Source organism: Pelophylax lessonae, assembly GCF_965119305.1.
Source record: "Pelophylax lessonae genome assembly, chromosome: 4".
NCBI lineage: Eukaryota > Metazoa > Chordata > Amphibia > Anura > Ranidae > Pelophylax > Pelophylax lessonae.
Window position 1 is genome coordinate 146,300,400 of NC_138771.1, and position 22,095 is coordinate 146,322,494.

Sequence of the window (22,095 nt, forward strand, 5' to 3'; positions counted from 1 at the left end):
CAATCACCCCTTGAAGGACCAGGTCTTGTACTGCCCCACACAGACCCTGTTACAGGTCTGGGGACGAGAGAGAAAAAGAGAGAAAAAGAGAGAAAAAGAGAGAAAAAGAGAGAAAAAGAGAGAAAAAGAGAGAAAAAGAGAGAAAAAGAGAGAAAAAGAGAGAAAAAGAGAGAAAAAGAGAGAGAGAGAAAAAGAGAGAAAAAGAGAGAGAGAGAAAAAAGAGAGAGAGAGAAAAAGAGAGAAAAAGAGAGAGAGAGAGAAAGAGAGAAAGAGAGAGAGAAAGAGAGAAAGAGAGAAAGAGAGAAAGAGAGAAAGAGAGAAAGAGAGAAAGAGAGAAAGAGAGAAAGAGAGAGAGAGAGAGAGAGAGAGAGAGAGAGAGAGAGAGAGAGAGAGAGAGAGAGAGAGAGAGAGAGAGAGAGAGAGAGGGAGAGAATACTCATGGGACTGTAGCCAGAAGTTTTTTTCTGCCTAGTGCCCTAATCCTCTAGAGGGCAGCATAACCCATAGTCAAGAATGACAGGAGCTGTGTCCGTCAACGAACAAAAGAGAAATACTGTTTATTAAGGATTCTGCTTACCGAGTTCTAGATTTAACTTGCGTTCCATAACCAATCTCCTTTTCTTCCCAGATATCTTCCTCTTCATCATCAAACTGTTGGATACGCTCATTGCAGCAGGCTTCAAACAGTGCAGCATTGGGCTAAAAATAATGTACACATAAAAAGATTATTATTGTATTTGAAATATTCCCTATGATAACTCACCTAACACAAGCTTCTCTCTAATACAGAAAAAGAGACACATGCTTTAGCATCAGTCATTTAGTTTTAGGTTAAAGTACAACTAAAGGTAATTTTTTTTTTTTAAGTTCTGGATAGAGTGTAGCGGGATAACAACACTTTCAGTTTTTTATTGCTGTCTGGGCCCCTTTTAGGGACATTCACCCTCTCTATTTAAACTGTTTACCATTATCATTGAAAGTAATGGTAAGAGAAAATTCCAAACTTTGGGTTGTCCCCAGAATTGTAAAAGAAGGGAAATCTTCCAATGGGGACACTAGTTCTGGTGATTTGGGGGGGTCCCCTCTCACTTCCTGTTTTGGAAATGGGACAGTAAGGGAAACCTCCCCAAAGGGACAAAGATGGCAAAAAATACCCTGACCCTCCCTTACTCCAATATTTAGATATATACTATAGTTTGTGGACTCTAACTTTCTTTCACACAGACTAAATAACTTACACACATTTTGGGCTATTTTCACCAAAGAAATGTATCAGAATACCTATTTGGGCTAAATTTATGAAGAACAATTACTTGTAAAATGTTATAACCGAAACGACAGACGCCTACATTTTCGGCATTTTTTCATTTATTTAGCAAATCAACAAATACCTCAGTAGTGATTAAATACCACCAAAAGAAAGCGCTGTGTGAACAAAATTATAAAAATTTTGTTTAATAGCCTTGTGATTGAAGGCTATTAAAAATTGTGTTTCCTTTTTAATCTGCACCGCTGTCAATTTTTGTAAAATGCTATGTAATATGGTTACTTAGAGGTGTTCTGTACACAGATGGTATACAGAATGCCCCAGAAATGCAATTTCCTGCAGGAGAGATTGCAGATGATTTCTGGGAAAATCAGGAAGCCAAAGACTATAAATCAGATTTTGAGCATCCCCTGCAAAAAAAAAAAAAAAAAAAAAAAAGAAGGGATTTTTTTACTCCTCTTTAAATCCATTTCTCTAAGTTTGACACAGCACTCCATAAATCATAACTACTAGGTTATATTGCCTCCTCCAGGAGTAGGACTAGGCAGAACAAAAAAAAAATACCTGGCTACGCCCATGGGCCCTCCTCAGCTGGTATATAACCCCCATCTCTGCTATAGGTATTCAGTTTAGTAGCAATCAGTATTAGAAATATAAGAACTCCATAGAGGGGTGGGTGCTGTGTCCATGGAACTCCGAATAATGTATTTTACGGTAAGTACAAAAATCCCATTTTCTCTTTCGTTCATAGACGGACACAGCGCTCCATAAATTATAACTACTGGTAATAAGCAGTGCCAAAAGAAAAATGAGGGGAGAGGAAATAACTCAAAGCTAAAAATAACAGCCCTAAGCAGGACGTATAGCAACAAAATCGGGTATACTGGCGCTCCCGGACAAAGTAACAGAAGGACAGAATGGATGCTGCTCAGGATCTTGAAACATTAAAACATATTTATTAAAATGGGTTTAAAAAATGCTCCTTGACAGACAAAAGCCGGCAGTGTGCCCATGGTACGACAGTCAAATGGAACAGCAGTCGGATGATGTAGCAGTCAAAAAATACCTCAGAACAAGGGGGACCCAGTGAGGTCCAAGATGTTGGGAGGAGGGGGGGGGGGGGGGGGAGTGGAATCCTCGATCCCACAGACCTCACCGGTTCCGGATGGTGCACAACATCTTGGACCTCCCAACATCTTGGACCTCACTTGGTTTGGAGGCACATCAGCAGCAAGGCTCCCCTGGGTGATCGAGGCTGACATCGCACTCCCAAGCGCCACACCATCCAGGCTCCACAGTTGGATAGTCGTTGTCCTCCCGCTCCTGGGTCCCCCTTGTTCTGAGGTATTTTTTGACTGCTACATCATCCGACTGCTGTTCCATTTGACTGTCGTACCATGGGCACACTGCCGGCTTTTGTCTGTCAAGGAGCATTTTTTAAACCCATTTTAATAAATATGTTTTAATGTTTCAAGATCCTGAGCAGCATCCATTCTGTCCTTCTGTTACTTTGTCCGGGAGCGCCAGTACACCCGATTTTGTTGCTATATTTCTTCTCAGTTAGGATCTGGGTTTGGGTGGGCTGCAGCCCGGACATGGACATGTAACTGATGGTGGATCTCTCTGGGCATTGTCCGTCCTTACTGTTCCATCCCTGTATTCTGGTCACCGGCACCACAGCGCCAGGATTTTTGTACATATTCTAAGCAGGACATAGGAGCCTTAACCGGGTCACAGGAGCCCCATTTGAAAAATAAAAATTTAAAGAAAAAAAAAAAAAAAACACCCCTCAAGAGGGAAAAGCCCCTCTTAAACAGCAAAAATATTACTGTGGGGGTGATAACCCAATTGAAATAAAGCTGCTTGCAATATCACAACAGAACCAATTGTGTAAAAACATACATGATAAAAGCTGCAGCGTTAAATAAAGTTCAAAGCAAATCATTAAAAAATAATCCATATAGTGCTTGAACACTAAAGTACATAGTGGCAGATGAAAAAAAAAAAAAAAAGGTCCATTGAAGTAATAGCCAAAGAAATGTGATTGTTTAGATGAATATCCACCTGGTGCACCTCCACCATGATAATAAACAGGATGTGAGCCTACCGGATCTCTAGACTCCACAATACAGGAGTCTAGACAAGCGTTTAAATAATGATCCAGCACTCAAAAGCGAATCCCTCAGTGGTTAGACTGGAAAGGAAGGTAACATGGCTGGCCAAACAAACCCCAGGTGTTCCTCAGACGTAACCAATAAGGAAGAAAAAGATGATCCACATAGTGTAAAACCGTAAAACACTTTTATTTTGAAAAAAGGTTACTAAACACTTACAACAATCCAGTAAATAGTTAGCGGTTAAAATGGTGGATCCCAGGATAAAAAGGACTTAGCTCAGTTGGCGTGGTTAGTTCAGACATGGACAACGTTCTACATGTTTCGTCAAACGTGGTTAGTTTAGACAGACTATGTCCTACGTGTTTCGTCATATGGGACACCATCAGGGACATGGAGTCTATGTCAACCTCCACGCCATTATATAGTGGTCCATGACAGGGAGAGCACAGCTGTCTCTGTTAAAAATCCATGTGTTATCAATATGGCTGCCATTCTACCAAGCCCCGTTCCGTGGATGGGAACCCTTGGATAGTCAAGCCTCTTATTGAATAAAGGCTGCCTCAAGGAACAATCCAAGCCTTGTTTTGTCAAAATGGCCGCTATGAGACCTGTATAGATGGTAAAGCTTCACTTTGAAAGCAAGAGGGCCACATCAAAATCCGAGAGGAAAAACCAAGCCTTGGTTTGGTGACCAGAGGATGGCCAATCCTCGCTTTGAAAACAAGAAAAAAAACACCAAAAATCTAAGTAGTGTCAGAACTATTGGAGCTAAAAGCAATTATATGAGCCCATACATATTATTTTACATATTGTTATATGGGCATCCTGGCAGTTATATTTGTCATGAGGTGAACGTAAGTTCATTATCCTTGAGTGTATATTCTAACATAGAATTTTAGAGGCTTAGCAAAGACATTCTCAGGCCAATAAATTAAAGGGGCCCAGACAACAAGGACTATCCATGGTGTCAGGCTAGGTTATAATGAGAGTGAGGTCATTCTTGTCTTGATTTCAACAATGCACAAGGGATCAGTAAGTTTCATATTTTTTTTTTTTTTTTTTTTTTTAAGGGCTCATTTAAAAATATGCTTGAGGAAACAATTATTTGTAGTAGTTGTATTAGCAACATTATTATTATATCGCTGTATTACAGGAAGCATATACATAAGCCTACTTAATTGAATAAGTTCAAGGAACGTTTTATATATATTTACTTTTATAATATTCAAACGATATTCATTATATATTGGGTGGAGGTACTCCTCGAATTATATGTGTATTATTATTGATAGTAGGTATAAGCTTCAAATATATAATGTTGGGTAAATATGTATACCATTTTTTTTTTTATGTGTAAAGAACTAAGTGGGATATGGATTCCACTTTAAGTTACTCCACTTACAAGGACCCTATTCAGGCAATATATATTTAAAGGTAGACGGTACTCTTGACAGTAAGTTGACATGATAGATAACATACTAAGATTTAAAGCGGTAGTATCCCCATCCAAAAAAAAACTCTGCAAGACAATGGCATAATGTGCTAGTATGAATTGTATTTTGAAATACTTACCTTAGAACGAAGCCCCCACACGGTCGCCCGGACACCGCTAAGGGAGCTGTCATGTTCCCTAGGCGTCTCTTCCGGGTTCGGCGGCTCCAGCGCTGTGAGTGGATGGAGCTGCGATGATGGCATGTGCACGGGAGTTCACTTTCCGGTAAGGAGTTCTGAAGGCCCGCCGACCCTTCAGAGTGCATGCGCAGCTGGTGTCAGCGGCTGTATGCAGGGTGAATATCTCCTAAACCGTGCAGATTTAGGAGATATTAATTTTACCTACAGGTAAGCCTTATTATAGGCTCACCTGCAGGTAAAAGTTAAAAAAGTGGAGTATACTACCGCTTTAAGTTTTTCTCCAAGGCTTAGGTCAGAAGGTTAACTTTGAGAAAATAATTGGACTTTAGGAACTTACCGTAAAATCCTTTTCTCTGAGTCCTCTGACAGACGCAGCTATCAATGCTTCTTCCCTAATGGGTTCTGCGCCATCTACAGAGTAGACTAGGCAGTGAAAAACATTCACTCGACATGCCTATAGGGGCTGTCCCTCATGACATAACCCCAGACACACTGTGCTCTAAAATCAGTTTCGTAGCAAGCAGTGAAAGAAGACACAACCAACCCCAAAATAGAGGGGCGGGAGCTGCATCTGTCAGAGGACTCAGAGAAAAGGATTTTATGTTAAGTTCTTACAAAAATCGAATTTTCTCTTAAGTTCTCTGACAGACGCAGCTCTCAATGCTTCTTCATTAATGGGATGTCCCAAAGCAGTGTAGGCATGAGGGGAGGGAAAACGCAACCAAAAACTGTTAACGTACTTCCAAGGCCAAAAAAATAGCCAACTGGGCAACAAAAAAGCTCAACCAATAATAACAGGAGGTTACCCACAAAAAGAAAAAATACAACTCCTTAAAGAGAAAAGACCAAGTCTCTTTAAACAGCAACCTGCAAAACTTTGCGGCCAAAGGAAGCATCCGAGGATGCCATCAAATCAATCTTGTAGAACTTTGTAAGAGTGTACAGAAGACCAGGTCGCCGCTTTACACACCTGAGCCACAGAAGCCTGATGGCAAAAAGCACAAGAGGCACTCAACGCTCTAGTAGAATGTGCCAGTCTGTCTGATCCACTTTGATATGGTTGCAGCAGATGCAGCCAAACCCTTACGAGATCCCTCAGTAGTAAGGACAAACAGAGAATCAGATGTCCGAAAGGACTCCTTGGCTGACAGGTAGACCCTGACCACCCGAACCACATCCAGCGAATGCAAGGCAAATTCTTTGGGATGCTTGGGCTTAGCACAGAGCGAAGGCAAAACAATATCTTCATTGAGGTGGAAAGCTGAAACCACCTTAGGGACAAAAGATTGGTTAGGACGCAGAACAACCTTATCCCTATGAACAACCAGATAAGGCGAACGGTAGGACAGAGCCGCCAACTCAGACACCCAGCGAGGCGATAGCCACCAAAAAGGCAACCTTTTGAGACAACAACGTCAGGGAAATTTCTCTGATATTTTCAAAGGGAGGTCGTTAAAGAACGGACAAAACCAAATTCAGATCCCACAGAGGTAAAGGGGATCTCCTCGGCGGAGCCAAATGACGCACCCCTTGAATAAAGGTGCGAATCAAGGAATTAGTCGCCAAGGGATGTTGGAAGTAAATGGCTAAGGCCGACACCTGACCTTTAATCATGCCTACAGCCAAACATTGCTACACCCCCTTCTGCAAGAAGGCTAATACCCTCGCCACCGAGAAGGAGCGAGGATGCAGATGCAATTTTTGCGACTCACAACAGGTAATATACATCTTCCAAGTATGATGATAAATCTTCCTGGAAGTCGCCTTCCTAGCTCTCAAAAAGGTAGGAATCACAGAATCAGAGAGACCTCCGACTCTCAACACCTGGCCTTCAACAGCCACGCGGTTAAAGCCAGCGACCTTAAAGCAGGATGGAAGATCGGCCCTTGAGACAGCAGATCCTCTCTCCGAGGAAGCCACCAGGAAGGCTCAACGACCATCTTTACTAGCTCTGCCTACCACAACCGGTGAGGCCAGTCTGGGGCCACCAGAATCACCTCCACCTTCTCCACCACCAACCTGCGGAGGAACCTCGACAACAGTTCTATCGGAGGGAAGGCATAAATCAGCCGATATTGGCCCCAAGGCACCACCAATGTGTCTGTGGCATCGGACAGAGGATCTCGGGCCCTGGCTGCAAACCGCTCTTTTTGTTTAGCCGAGACGCAAACAGATCCACATTTGGAGTTCCCCACCGGGCACACAGGAGTTGAAAAACCTCCGGATGCAGAGACCGTTCCCCCTGATCCAGAACCTGACGACTCAGGTAATCCGCCTGCCAGTTATCCACTCCTGGAATGTGAACTGCGGAGAAAGCTTGGCCCAAGTCAGAATCTCGGCCACTTATGTAGCCGCTCAGGCACTCTTGGTGCCCCCTTGGTGATTGATGTAAGCCACATTGTCTGATTGCACCCGAACTGGAAGACCATGTACCTGAGGCATCCAATGGAGCAAGCAGAGTTTGATCGCCCTGAGCTCCAGTACATTTATCGGTAAAGACGATTCTTCTGGGGACCACGTTCCTTGGGCACAAAGGGTGTCCAACACTCCACCCCAGCCCATCAGGCTGGCATCCGTGGTGATCGACTGAAGCCACCACAAGAGCTCCGACCTCATGAGACGGTTTAGACATATTCTGTCCAAGGACTGCAGATCCTTGTTCCACTTGGCAAGAATCTCTGCTTGTAGAGGCCTTGTGTGAAATTGGAAAAACGGGACAGCCTCGAAGGCAGACACCATCAGTCCCAGGGATCTCATACACATCCGCAGGGAGAAGAGATCATTGTCCATCAGGACCCTGATCTAGCCCTGCAAGGTCTGGAGATTTTCCCCTAGAAGAAAGACCCTCGCTCGAGAGGAGTCTAAAACCATGCCCAGATACCTCAGACGCACTGACGGGTCAGCGCAGACTTCTGGAAGTTGATGGTCCACCCAAACTCCTGAAGCGTCTGAACCGTGAATGTCAGGTCGCCCGACAGGGTGGCACAAGAGCTCGCCCTTAACCGGAGATGGTCCAGATAACCGAGGACTGCAATCCCCCTTTTACGCAGCAAAGCTGGCACCAGGGCCAAAACCTTGGTGAAGACTCTGGGAGCGGAAGCTAGACCAAAGGGTAATGCCACAAACTGAAAGTGCTCCTGCGCCGCCACGAAACGGAGATATTGCTGATGACCTTCGTAAATAGGGATGTGCAGATATGTATCCTTTAACCACTTTACCTCTGGCCACTGTGCCTCTACTGCGGCACAGTGGCTCGTTATCGTCCAGCAACGTAGACCTACGTTGCTGGACTCCTCCCCCTGTAGGCGGCGCGTGAGGCGCGCTCCCGCTGTTTTCATTGACAGCGGGAGTCGGGCCAGGGGAGGAGCGGCCCCGATCGTTGGGGAATCTAGTTTGGAGATCCGCCCGCCTGTGTAAACAGAGCGGGCGGATCTCCTAAGTGACAGGGAGTGACAGATCGGAGTGTTCAGCATAGCTGAACATCCGATCTGTCCCTGACTCACTCAGTCACCTCCCCCCCCCCCCCCCCTACACACACACACACGTTAGTAAGCACCAGGCATACATTAACCCCTCCCTCTCCAAAAAAATTAACCCTTTCCTGCCAGTGTCATTTTTACAGTAACAGTGCATATATATAGCACTGATTACTGCAGTAATGTCACTGGTACCCCCAAAAGTGTCAAAAATGTCCGTCAAGGGTCCGATCTGTCCGCCGCAATGTCGCAGTCCCGCAAAAAAAAAAAAATCGCAGATCGCCGCCATTACTCGTTAAAAAAAAAAACACCAAAAATGACAGAAATCTTTCCCTTAGTTAGTAAACGCAATAACTTTTGCGCAAACCAATCAAAATATGCTTATTGTGATTTTTTTTTTTACCAAACATAGGTAGCAGAAAACAAATTGGCCAAAAATTTGAAAATATTTGATTTTTACATATTTTTTGGGAGGAATTTCATATAAAAAAAAAAATGTTAAAAATATTGTTATTTTTTCAAAATAAACGCTCTTTTTTTGTTTATAGCGCAAAAAGTAAAAATCACACAGGTGATCAAATACCACCAAAAGAAAGCTCCATTTGTGGTAAAAAACCAAAAGGACAAATTTCGTTTGGGTACGGCGTCGCACGACCGCGCAATTGTCAGTTAAAGTCGCACAGCGCCGAATCGCAAAAAGTGGCCTGGACGTAAGACAGCAAAATCCTCTGGTGGTAAAGTGGTTAAATCGATGGAGGCAAGAAAATCCCATTGATTTAAAGACGCCACTACCGACCGAATTGGATTCCATCGGAAACTTCTGCACCCGCACAAAGCAATTCAGCGATTTGAGGTCCAGAATTGGACGCACATTGCCCTCCTTCCTGGGCACAGTGAACAGGTTTGAGTAAAAACCTTGAAACCTGTCCTGCTGAGGAACCGGGACGATTACGCTCTGTGCAATGAGATCCTGCACCGCCTCCCTGAGATCCGCAGACAGACAGAAATTTGATGGAGAGAACCTGTCTGCTGGGCGAGAACGAAATTCGATCTTGTATCCTGTAAGAATCAGTTGGTGAACCCATTTGTCTTGAATCAGAGATGTCCAGGGTTCCTGAAAGTAACACAGACGTCCCCCCACCCCTGAACAGGGTGAGGGCATCCCACCATTCAGAGGAGGATTTATCCGCCGCACTGGACTGGCCGGCATAGGGCTTACCTGACCAAGCCTTGTTGTGTCCTCCAGAGGCTCTGAACGGTTTGCCTTTTTCCTGCACACTATGAGCCTTGAAGGAAGGCCCCCGCTTACTGCGAGGTGCCTTACCTTTCACGGATTGGGGGAGAAGAGAATTTTTGCCTCCCGTTAGACCCTTGATTAACTCATCCAAGGAGTCACCAAACAGACGTTCACCGAAAAAGGGAAGATCCGTTACAGCCTTCTTAGAAGCCTGGTCAGCGGCATATGGCGATCCCCACTGCAGATACTCTGGCAACCAGAGGAGCCGCATCACACAGGTACACCATGGCCTGGGCCATCTGATCCGTGAGCTCAATTAGAGTAGGAGGAACCGACTCAGCATTCAAATTCCTCCTATGCACCTTGACCCATTCTGTAACCGTCTGAGAAACCAGGACGGAGGCGAAAACAGGTTTTAGAAGCGAACCCGCCAATAAGTGCAGGTGGCGGGAAAGGGATTCTCAAAAGAAAAAAAAAAAAACTGAGACCAAAGTCCCAGCAGGGAACCTAGGTCCTACTCCTAAACTAGGCAGCAAGAAACTGATTTTAGAGCACAGTGTGTCTGGGGTTATGTCATGAGGGACAGCCCCTATAGGTGTGTCGAGTGAAACTTTTTCACTGCCTAGTCTAATCCTGTAGATGGCCCATAACCCATTAGTGAAGAAGCATTGAGAGCTGCTTCTGTCATTGGACGTATGAGAAAGTTGAATTAAACAATTTTCCCCAAATTTTTATACAGACCCCCTGTCCCCTGTTGATAATGGCGAGGTAGAGCCACATAGTGAATGAGGCCCTATCTGACCTGTTTTCATGTGGAAAACAAAAACCACGCCCACATTCCCAAAGGATAAAAGTTTAATGTAAGTTAGAGACCAGGAAGAATTGAAAAGATCAGGAAGAAAGTGACATCCCAGGCAACAGACATAGAAGTCTTTGGTAAAGTATACCTTTCTATATTTTATATAGGCAATTTGTTTGCCATATACTGTACATCTGACTGAACCATTATTATCTTTATAGCATCAAGATTTGAATTTTGATCATTCTAACTCCAGTATGACCGGTCTATTTTCTAATCTTGGGAATTTATAAACATACCGTATATATAAATCCCCTTGAGGCTGATTTCAGGCCCGTTCACACTTGTGCGATGCGGGAACGTTGCAAATATGCAGCGCGTTCTTGCATCGCATTCGCACATCTGGCAGTTCACACTGCCATATGCGATACGCAGGGGGTGTCAATTAAAAGTTAACGACACCCCCAGTTTGTGTTATATTCTCCGTGTTGTGAGAGACACAGGACTCTGGTCTGGAACAACGGTTGTTTATTCAGGACTCACTGTACAGCATTACAGGACAGCTCTGCATATCAATACATCTCTGCATGTGTCTAAAGATGGCCACTCTGCCCCTTGACCCTTGTCATCACTCCTGGGTGGAGCCAGCCTTAAAGTGACAGTACATGTGAAACCCTTCAGGTATAACACCTTCCATCCATACCTAAAAAAAAAAAAACAAAAAACAAAAAAAAAAAACAACAAAACAAGAACAGGCATAAAACAGTACTCATAATTGTCCAATACAGTCCTCCAACTCAGGAGATTTACATGGTTTCTTCCATGTCCGGATGTGAGAACAACTTCCAGGGAAGCTCCGGGGAGAAAATGGCAGCGGATCACTTTCGGCGGGCCCGTCGAAAGTCTCGTAACCGGTCTTGCATTTGAAACCGGTCAGGAGGGCGACAGTGTCGTTGAGGACGGGCACCCAGCGACTCGGGGCTGGAGGAAGCAGGGCTGGCCGGAATGGACACCGGCGGGGCCAAGAGGGGATTCCCTAGCTCAGAGGGTGAGCAGACCTCTGGTCCAGGGCTGGAGGGCTCTGTTGGAGCTGAGTTCAAAAGTTCAGAGTCTCCCCAAGCATCAGTCTCAATGCCTCCTGATCCGGTAGGAGCAGATCCTTGAGACACTGGAGGTGCAGCCGATGTCAGGGATTCGGGCAGCTGAGAACGAGGACGCAATTGGTCCGCATGCCTTCTGCAAATGGAACCATCTTCCAGGCAGACCCTATACATTTTGGGTCCCAAAGTCTCTGCGACGATAGCAGGAAGCCAACGAGTGTTGGAAGCGCCATAAGATCGGGCCCATACCTTTTGCTGGGCTGTAAACCGGGGAATCTCGTCGTGTTCGACCCTCTTGTCTTGGGACTGCCGTACATGTTCCTGGACCGTTTGAGGGCGGAGCATATCCAAAACAGTCCATGGCTGCCGACCCAAAAGAAGTTCAGCTGGAGTTTTCCCAGTGGTTGCATGTGGTGTGGTTCTGTAAGCAGAAAGGAAGGAGTCCAGCTGCTGGGGTGACAGGGACTGTTGTTTACTTGTAGCCACAGTAGCTTTGAAATAGCGTTTGAAGGTCTGTACAAACCTTTCTGCTTGACCATTTGTAGCCGGGTGGTAAGGTGCGGTCAACTTGTGTTTGATGTTGTGGGCAGTCAGGAAACCCTGAAACTCCTGGCTTGTGAATTGTGCACCGTTGTCTGTGACAATTTCTCTGGGGTATCCAAACGTAGCAGCGAGATGTAACAGTATGGAAATCGTCGCCTTAGTCGTTGGCTGAGTAACAGGAACGACCTCAGGCCACTTTGAATGGGCATCAATAATGATCAAAAAGGTGTGTCCTCTGATCGGGCCTGCAAAGTCCAAGTGTAGGCGAAACCAGGGAACCGTGGGCCAAGTCCAGGGCTGGACGCACCCTCGAGGAGGGTCTCTCGCAGTTTGTGCACATCCAGCACACGCATTCACATATGTCGTGATATCGGAGTCGAGGTTCGGCCACCACACATAGCCTCGGGCCTTTTGTTTCATACGTGTGCCCCCGGGATGACCAGTATGTAGCAATTCCAGAATGTGTCTCCGGAGGGTCTGTGGAACGATCACTCGGTCTCCCCATAAAACACAGTTGCCAGACACAGTTAATTCCAGACGCCTACGGAAGTAAGGCTCATAATCCTGTGTGACAGTTGCAGGCCAACCGTAACGTACCCAGGAGAGTATTGTCTTAAGGAAGGTATCCTTGGCTGTATGGGCTGCTACTTCCCCGGAAGACAGAAAGGACAGGCTGGTGTAACGACAACTCTTGACAGGTGGAGAAGAGTCTGTTAATGTCCTTGTCAGACGGGACATGGCGTCTGCATTAGCGTTGGCATCATGGCTGCGATACTGGATTTTGTAGTTATATGCTCCCAAGAATAGGGCATAGCGTTGAAGACGGGCTGCAGTCGTCTGGGAGATGCCTTTGTCAGGGCTAAAGATCTGAAGGAGTGGTTTATGATCAGTCAGTATGGTGAATTCCCTACCATACAGGTAAAGATGAAACTTCTTAATTGCCCATATGAGCGCCAGAGCCTCTTTGTCAATGTGAGAGTAATTGCTTTCTGCTTTTGTCAAGGACCTGGAGGCGAATGCCACAGGTTTCTCTGACCCATCTGGTAAAACGTGAGATAGTACAGCCCCTAGACCATAGGGTGAGGCATCACAAGCCAAGGTGAGAGGCCTTTGGAGGTCATAGTGCACGAGCATGCGTGACGCCAACAGCTTTCGCTTAGAAACTTCAAAAGCACGTTGGCATGCAGCCGACCAGTTCCATCTGGAGTGTGTCTCCAAAAGCTTGTTTAATGGAAACAAAGTGTGTGCTAGATCCGGCAGGAATTTGTGGTAATAGTTCAGCAAGCCCAGGTATGATCGCAGCTGCTGGACGTTGGTCGGGGCTGGAGCTTTTACTAAAGCATCAACTTTGGCTTCCGTGGTGTGTATACCCTCTGCATCCACAAGGTGGCCACAAAACTCCAATTTAGGTACCATGAATTGGCATTTCGCCAAGTTCACTTTTAGACCCTGTTCTTGCAGTCTCGCCAACACAAGCTCCACGTTATGCTTGTGTTCCTGGTCCGTCAGGCCCGTGATGAGCATGTCATCTAACAGGCACTGTGTGAAAGGAATGTCCGCCAAAATCTCATCCATTTTGCGTTGCCAAATGGCTGGGGCGGAGGCTACCCCAAACACCATCCGATTGTATTCATACAGTCCCTTGTGAGTGTTGATTGTTAGAAACTTGCGGGACGAAGGGTGGACCTCAAACTGTAAATAAGCTTGCCTGAGATCAAGCTTGGTGAACTTTTGACCTCCTGCAAGAGAGGCAAAAATGTCATCTACTCTGGGTAGGGGATACTGGTCTATCTCCAGTTGAGAATTTAGTGCCATGCGGAAATCGCCACAAATGCGTAAGTCCCCATTCGCTTTCTTTACTGGTACAACTGGTGATGCCCACTCGCTGTGCTCTACCTTTGAGATGACACCTTGTTCCTCCAGCCGGCTTAGTTCAGCTTCCACACCTGCTCGGAGTGCGAAAGGTACCGTCCGAGCTTTGAAGAACCTAGGCTGGGCATTGGGTTTCAGCCTGAGTCTCACACAGTCATGCTTTATTTTTCCCAAATGGTTATCAAAGACTTGCGGGAATCGCTGTTTCAGGGACTTCACCCATCCCTCTTCATCCCCTGATGGGATGGTCACGGTGTTGCAGGGGTTAATGGCGATGTCTGGCATGCCAAAGTGAGCAATCCAGTCTCTCCCAAAGAGAGGGGGTCCCCCATGTTCTAGGATATACAATGGCATTCTCTTTGTCTGACCCTTGTAGGATACCTGTACTTTCACGTACCCCAGTGGGTGGAGTATCTGCTTTGAGTATGTCTGCAGTTTGATTGGTGTTGGACGGACAGTTGTTCGGATCAGAAGTTTTCTCCATTGTTTCTGGGTGATAACTGAAACTGCTGCTCCTGTGTCTACATCCATCTTGAGTTTCTTTCCTTCCACGGTTACCTCTACAGTCATTGCTGAGGGTGCTGAATGCATATGATGTATGTCCAATCTGTGGAGCACTTCCTCATCCCCTGATTCCGATGACGATGGATATCTTCCCACCATATATGCCTTTGTCCTGGGGTTCAGAGGTTGTTTATTTCGCACCTTCTTACTATGGCAGACTCGTTTCAGATGGCCTGCCTTTCCACAATTATGACAGAGCTGATCCTTAAACCGGCAGACTTTGTGATCATGGTCTGTATTCCCACAACGGTAGCAAGCTGACGTCCTGGTTGGTGAGGGTCTATATTTACAGTTAGCTGCAGTTTGCTTGACTGCTGTTCTGAAAACTTCCTCTTTAACCTCTCCCCTTCTGCTCTGGGGGTTCAAAGCTTCTGTATCTTTCACAGCCATTTCCATCACTGAAGCTATCTCAATTGACTTTGTAAGGGTAAGGTCTTTCTCTGTTAACAGTCTCTTTTGGCTAGACTCACTATTCAGTCCCATGACAAACTTATCCCTCAGTGCAGTTGGTAAATACTCCCCAAAAGAACAGGTTGAGGCTAGTCTGCGAAGGGCGAGCACATAAGCCTTAATATCTTCACCCGGCTGCTGCTGCCGCTGATAGAACCTGAATCTTTCTGCAATCTCTAGTGGTTTAGGCTGGAAGTGATTTCCTAACAGTGTCAGGAGCTCTGCCAAAGTCTTAGTTGCTGGTTTTTCAGGGAAAAGGAGATCCCTAAGAGTGTCATATGTCCTAGCACCAACCACTGTCAGAAAAACTGCTACTTGCCTGTCGCCTGGGATGGCATTTGCACAGAAATATTGTTCTAATCTTTCAATCCAAGAAATCCACGTTGTCTGTTCGCCATCAAATTCACTTAATGTCCCGATCAATGACATTTTCCTGCTGGGCTCTGTGGGTTTTGTATTCCTGACAATCCAGAGTTTTTTTTCTTCCTTTCCTTTCTCACACGGATAGTAACCTTGTAAATCCCATCCTCGTCGCCACTGTTATATTCTCCGTGTTGTGAGAGACACAGGACTCTGGTCTGGAACAACGGTTGTTTATTCAGGACTCACTGTACAGCATTACAGGACAGCTCTGCATATCAATACATCTCTGCATGTGTCTAAAGATGGCCACTCTGCCCCTTGACCCTTGTCATCACTCCTGGGTGGAGCCAGCCTTAAAGTGACAGTACATGTGAAACCCTTCAGGTATAACAGTTTGATTGCATATCGCAGTGCGATCTGCAAGTACGCACAGAGTCGGATCGCACAAGTGTGAACCACTGTGCGATACGATTTTGATGCGGCTCAAAAAATGCATCTTGTGCGTCTTTGGTGCGGATGCAGTGCGAATTCAGCCATACAAAGTGTATGGCTGAAATTCGCACCGCACATGAGATCGCATGTAATGAAGGAGCAGTGCGCTCCGAATTACATGCGATCTCCGCAGCCGCACAAGTGTGAACCGGTGTAACGTTAGAAAAACCTACCCCGTGAGAAATGCATACCCACGTCACTTCCTGTCAGGAACAGCTGAGCAGCGTAGCAGTGCGCATGCTCACAGCCCCGGTGACGTAATTGAACAGCTGAGGAGCTGACAAGTGCGCATGCTCGGAGGGTATGAAATTTTGACGGTAGTGTGTGTAACGTTACACCGCATGAGCTGTTGCGGCGGTTAAATTAAAACAACTCGGCCGCAACATGAGTCATCTCCGCTCCTATCCCTGTCACTTCCCTGATCTCGGCAAGTAAATGTAAAAGCGGCGGCGGGTGTATGAAATCTAAATCACGGAGATCTCGGCTCCGTGATCCGCTTTTACATTTAGTAGCCGACATCAGGGAAGTGACAGGGGTAGGAGCGGAGATGACTCATGTTGCAGCGGAGATGTTTTATGATGCGGTGTAACGTTATAACGCACAACCGTGAACATTTCATACCCTCCGAGCATGCGCACTAGTAAGCTCCTCAGCTGTTCACTGACGTAGGTGCTGAAGTAGGTGCACCGGAAGTGACGAGGGTATGAAATTTTCACGGGTAGGTTTTTTTCACGGAACACCGGCACTTAGTCCATAGTAAATGGTGCAGTTGTGATGTATTTTAAAATAAATTAACTTAGTTTTTGGTAAAATAAACTTCTGCTATCTTGACTTCTAGCAAGTCTTGGTGCATGGTGTAAAAATTTTTGTTCATGCATTTTTAAACATTGAGTTGTGAACATATGTTGGCTACGTGTCAAATCTGTCAAAATTTTATTTCTATATTTTGTGAGCTCAGGAGAAGCTAATAATCACATTCCAGAAGTTATGGGTTTCGGTTACTTTGATATTCTGTAATAATATCCTTTGATTGCATTTACCACATTACCTGTGTGATACATGTTATTGAATTTTGTTCCGCATTTTGTATTTAATACCAGTTGCATTTTTGACATTATTCTGCACTGATTTTATTTAATAAATATATTTTTGCACAAAATTGTATTCCTCTCATCTTCAAGTTAGCGCCAATAAACGATTTTGAGTTTTTGTTGATTTATGGAAATAAGATGAGAATCTCCTTAATTATAGATCCTTGCTTATTTGCATAAATAGACACTGTTTATCAGAGCAGTATAAACATTCTGACAGTAGGAAACCAAGCCCTTGGTTTGGCAACCAGTAGCTGGCCAAACCTCAATCAAGACAGCTAATGTCTGCTTTATAACTGGGTCCTACATAGAAAAGCAGTCATTGCATAAAATAAATAAAATGGCAAAAAAAAACATTAAATAAAAGGCAAAAGTGCCAAGTATTGTATAATAAACAACCTCTATATATTATAATTATGAAAAAGATGTGGCTGTCCTCTTCCGGTTGAAGACAGTATTGCAATACATAATAGTCAATACAGTAATCATGCAATATGACTGGAATAATTCGGGGTAAGCAGGAAACAAAAAAAAAAAAAAAAATTAACACTAACCACCTGCTCGAATTAAATGAACAAACATGAACATTAAAATGTCTAATAAATAGGAACTCTAAAATTATTATGAATTATTAATAAAAGAATTTATGTCCCAATCTACATTCATACCATGGGGGGACAAATTACTTCAATTCATAAATCCATTTGACCTCAAATTGGGACACGCTCCTTCTGCTGGATCCTCCCCTCCGAGGTGATATTTATCTATTGCCACAAAAGAGGTTCCACAAGGGTTCCTGTTGTGGCAACGAGAGAAGTATTTTGGCACTGTATGTTCTATCTTATCCTTTCAAATTTTTTTTATATTATTAATATGCTCATTTGTTCATATTGAGAACATTCTTGCTGTCCTACCCACATTGACAAATGATGAGATAAACCACATTCTTTGTAGTACATGTGATGACGTGTTTGATAGGATAAGTCCTGCCAGTAACAGTTGAAGTGAAAGTGCAATTCTTTTGTTTGCCATCTTTATTAATCTTGCAGAATGCACACCTATTACCAGAGTAATAACCCACCAATTTGTGAAAAAAAAAAAAAGATTCATTGGGGTGGATCTAATATATTAGATCCACCCCAATGAATTTGAGCCAGGACCTATGATGACCGCTATGCATGGGTATGTATGAATTCCAATCAGTTGTTTTGAAAAACGTGCTCGTAATAAGCCTATTGTTCTCTACCCTGATTTAAAGATCCAAGAAATTTATCTTTTCTTGATCTGCCTCAGAGAGGACAATACTCCCGATCATGGGAATTCAAGAATTCATATATTGATCTAGGGACTCACGACTCCCCCTCCAAAAGGAGGAGGATGTCGTCTATTTACCTCGCCCATAGGGCCAACTCGGGGGGTGTACCTGCATAGACAACACCCACCTCCCATTTGGCCATGAAAAGATTGGCCAAACTGGGGGCAAATTTGGCCCCCATGGCCACACCCTTCTGTTGAATGTAAAAAAGTTGATTGTACCAAAGATAATTATGGGTGGTAGCAAAAGTGAGCAGCTCCATGAAGGCCATTTTTCTGAATAGGAGGTATGTCCGATTCCCTAGATAAAAAGTGGTTCACTGCTTCAAAACCTAGATCATGGGCTATACACATACACAGTAATGCAACATCTGAAATTGCGAAAATACCTTCACCATCCCATGCAAGATAAGGGCATTGAACAGCTGGTTGTAGGTAAAAAAAAATAGATATATTTACCGATCCTTACTGTAATAATCAATTCCGCTGGTAATTGGATGCCCTGGAGGGTGGTTACTATCTTTATGTATCTTGGGTAAGTAGTACATCGTTGCTATGCAAGAGGTCGGGGGTACCAAGAAAGAGCTTTCTTTTTTATCTAAAATGTTGGCTCTAAAACCTTTATCGATAAGAGTGACCAGTTCTTTTTTATACTGATCAGTGGGATTATTTTTCAACAGCCCATACGTTTCTTGGTCTCCAAGAATCTTAGACATCTCTTATAGGTAGTCACATTGGTCTAAAATGACAATACCTCCCCCTTTGTCAGATGGGTAAATGACAAGATCTTTGTTTTCACATAGTATTCTCAAACCTGCATTAAATGCTGGATTGGGGGGGGGGGGGGTTCTTTATGGTTATTTTTTTCTGGATCATTAAGAACAAGGTCTGAAGACATTAATAGATAGATCCAGCATACCAGACAGGTTAAAAGTGGATGCATTTGATAACCCTGAATGTTTCCATACATCTGGTCTCCTTAGTCATAGTAGTTGAAATGAGGCTGGATAAAATGTATCTTTTCATGTTAATTTTGCGGATATATTTTTGAATATCTATGAATGTACTGAATTTGTTCATCTGTTTAGGAGGAACAAATTTAAGACCCTTATCCAACAAAAGGGTTTCCTCCTGAGTAAGGGTGGCTTTGCTAAGATTAAAGATGCCCTTTCCTTTTATGTCCTTCTCCTTTTGCCTTCCCCCTCTAGTGCCTCTCTTTGCTCGGCCCCCTTTTTTCCCCTGATATCTTTGGGAAAACCTCAGCCCTGATTTGAGGGATAATTTTGATTGTAATTATAGGGAGGTTCGTTATAGGCATCTCTTTCTTGTCATATATTGATAGGATAAATGCCCTGGGTCGTCATCTCTTAAGGGAGAATTACTGTTATTGGTTGATGCCTGTCCAGACCTAGATGGCTCAGGCCTCTCTATGGTTAGATCTGAATTGTCTACCATTAGGAGCCGATAAAGGAGGTGGGGGGGGAGGGGGCAGGGGAGGCGGTCCCTGGCCACCACCCCTTCCACCATGACCTCCTCTTGTTCCCCTGTGGGCGTAAGCTGAATGCCCCCTATTTTTTTAACCATGGCCTCTCCGTGATTGATCATTATGTTCATAATGGTAAGGTGTACAGGTCCCTCTCAAAAAATTAGCATATTGTGATAAAGTTCATTATTTTCTGTAATGTACTGATAAACATTAGACTTTCATATATTTTAGATTCATTACACACAACTGAAGTAGTGCAAGCCTTTTATTGCTTTAATATTGATGATTTTGGCATACAGCTCATGAAAACCCCAAATTCCTATCTAAAAAAATTAGCATATTTCATTTGACCAATAAAAGAAAAGTGTTTTTAATACAAAAAAAGTCAACCTTCAAATAATTATGTTCAGTTATGCACTCAATACTTGGTCGGGAATCCTTTTGCAGAAATGACTGCTTCAATGCGGTGTGGCATGGAGGCAATCAGCCTGTGGCACTGCTGAGGTGTTATGGAGGCCCAGGATGCTTCGATAGCGGCCTTGAGCTCATCCAGAGTGTTGGGTCTTGCGTCTCTCAACCTTCTCTTCACAACATCCCACAGATTCTCTGTGGGGTCAGATCAGGAGAGTTGGCAGGCCAATTGAGCACAGTAATACCATGGTAAGTAAACCATTTACCAGTGGTTTTGGCACTGTGAGCAGGTGCCAGGTCGTGCTGAAAAATTAAATCTTCATCTCCATAAAGCTTTTCAGCAGATGGAAGCATGAAGTGCTCCAAAATCTCCTGATAGCTAGCTGCATTGACCCTGCCCTTGATAAAACACAGTGGACCAACACCAGCAGCTGACATGGCACCCCAGACCATCACTGACCGTGGGTACTTGCCACTGGACTTCAGGCATTTTGGCATTTCCCTCTCCCCAGTCTTCCTTCAGACTCAGTCCACTGCTTCCGCAGGTCCCCCAAGGTCTGGAATCGGTCCTTCTCCACAATCTTCCTCAGGGTCCGGTCACCTCTTCTCGTTGTGCAGCGTTTTCTGCCACACTTTTTCCTTCCCACAGACTTCCCACTGAGGTGCCTTGATACAGCACTCTGGGAACAGCCTATTCGTTCAGAAATTTCGTTCTGTGTCTTACCCTCTTGCTTGAGGGTGTCAATGATGGCCTTCTGGACAGCAGTCAGGTCGGCAGTCTTACCCATGATAGCGGTTTTGAGTAATGAACCAGGCTGGGAGTTTTTAAAAGCCTCAGGAATCTTTTGCAGGTGTTTAGAGTTAATTAGTTGGTTCAGATGATTAGGTTAATAGCTCGTTTAGAGAACCTTTTCATGATATGCTAATTTTTTGAGATAGGAATTTTGGGTTTTCATGAGCTGTATGCCAAAATCATCAATATTAAAACAATAAAAGGCTTGCACTACTTCAGTTGTGTGTAATGAATCGAAAATATATGAAAGTCTAATGTTTATCAGTACATTACAGAAAATAATGAACTTTATCACAATATGCTAATTTTTTGAGAGGGACCTGTATAATAATTAGACTCCCTGGAGTTAAAACCAGAAGGACCAGTTTGATGGTTCTTGTGTGTTCTATAACTGTTTGATCTAGGAGCCTGTGGAGGTGGATATGTCCTCCCAGGAGATCTTCTCCTCCTACTGGTGGTCCCATATGATGCACCATTAGAATTGGTCTGAGTGTTGGATACCTGATCAGCTGACCCAATTCTTTTTTTTTGCCATTTAAAAACAATGCCCGATTGGTAATCTCCCACATCACGAAAGTACTTGCTTTCCTTTTTATTTCTTTGTTCAGGTTCCTCTTTTTCAAGAGTAACGCATAAATTGGAAGAAAGGGAGATACAGTGGGTACGGAAAGTATTCAGACCCCCTTAAATTTTTCACTCTGTTATATTGCAGCCATTTGCTAAAATCATTTAAGTTCATTCTTCTTCCTCATGAATGTACACATAGCACCCCATACTGACAGAAAAACACAGAATTGTTGACATTGTTGCAGATTTATTAAAAAAGAAAAACTGAAATATCACATGGTCCTAAGTATTCAGACCCTTTGCTGTGACACTCATATATTTAACTCAGGTGCTTTCCATTTCTTCTGATCATCCTTGAGATGGTTCTACACCTTCATTTGAGTCCAGCTGTGTTTGATTATACTGATTGGACTTGATTAGGAAAGCCACACACCTGTCTATATAAGACCTTCCAGATCACAATGCATGTCAGAGCAAATGAGAATCATGAGGTCAAAGGAACTGCCTGAAGAGCTCAGAGA

General features: G+C 44.2%; 1 protein-coding gene across 2 annotated transcripts in view; it reads right to left on the minus strand.

The window, feature by feature from the left end:
* The window catches only part of PPP6R2 (protein phosphatase 6 regulatory subunit 2), a 367,586-nt gene that overhangs the window by 144,270 nt on the left and 201,221 nt on the right, over nucleotides 1–22,095 (minus strand). For both annotated transcript variants that reach the window (XM_082254944.1, XM_082254943.1), the window contains exon 16: nucleotides 578–699. In XM_082254944.1, the coding sequence (XP_082111070.1) occupies nucleotides 578–699 (122 nt within the window). The remainder of the gene's footprint in view (nucleotides 1–577; nucleotides 700–22,095) is intronic.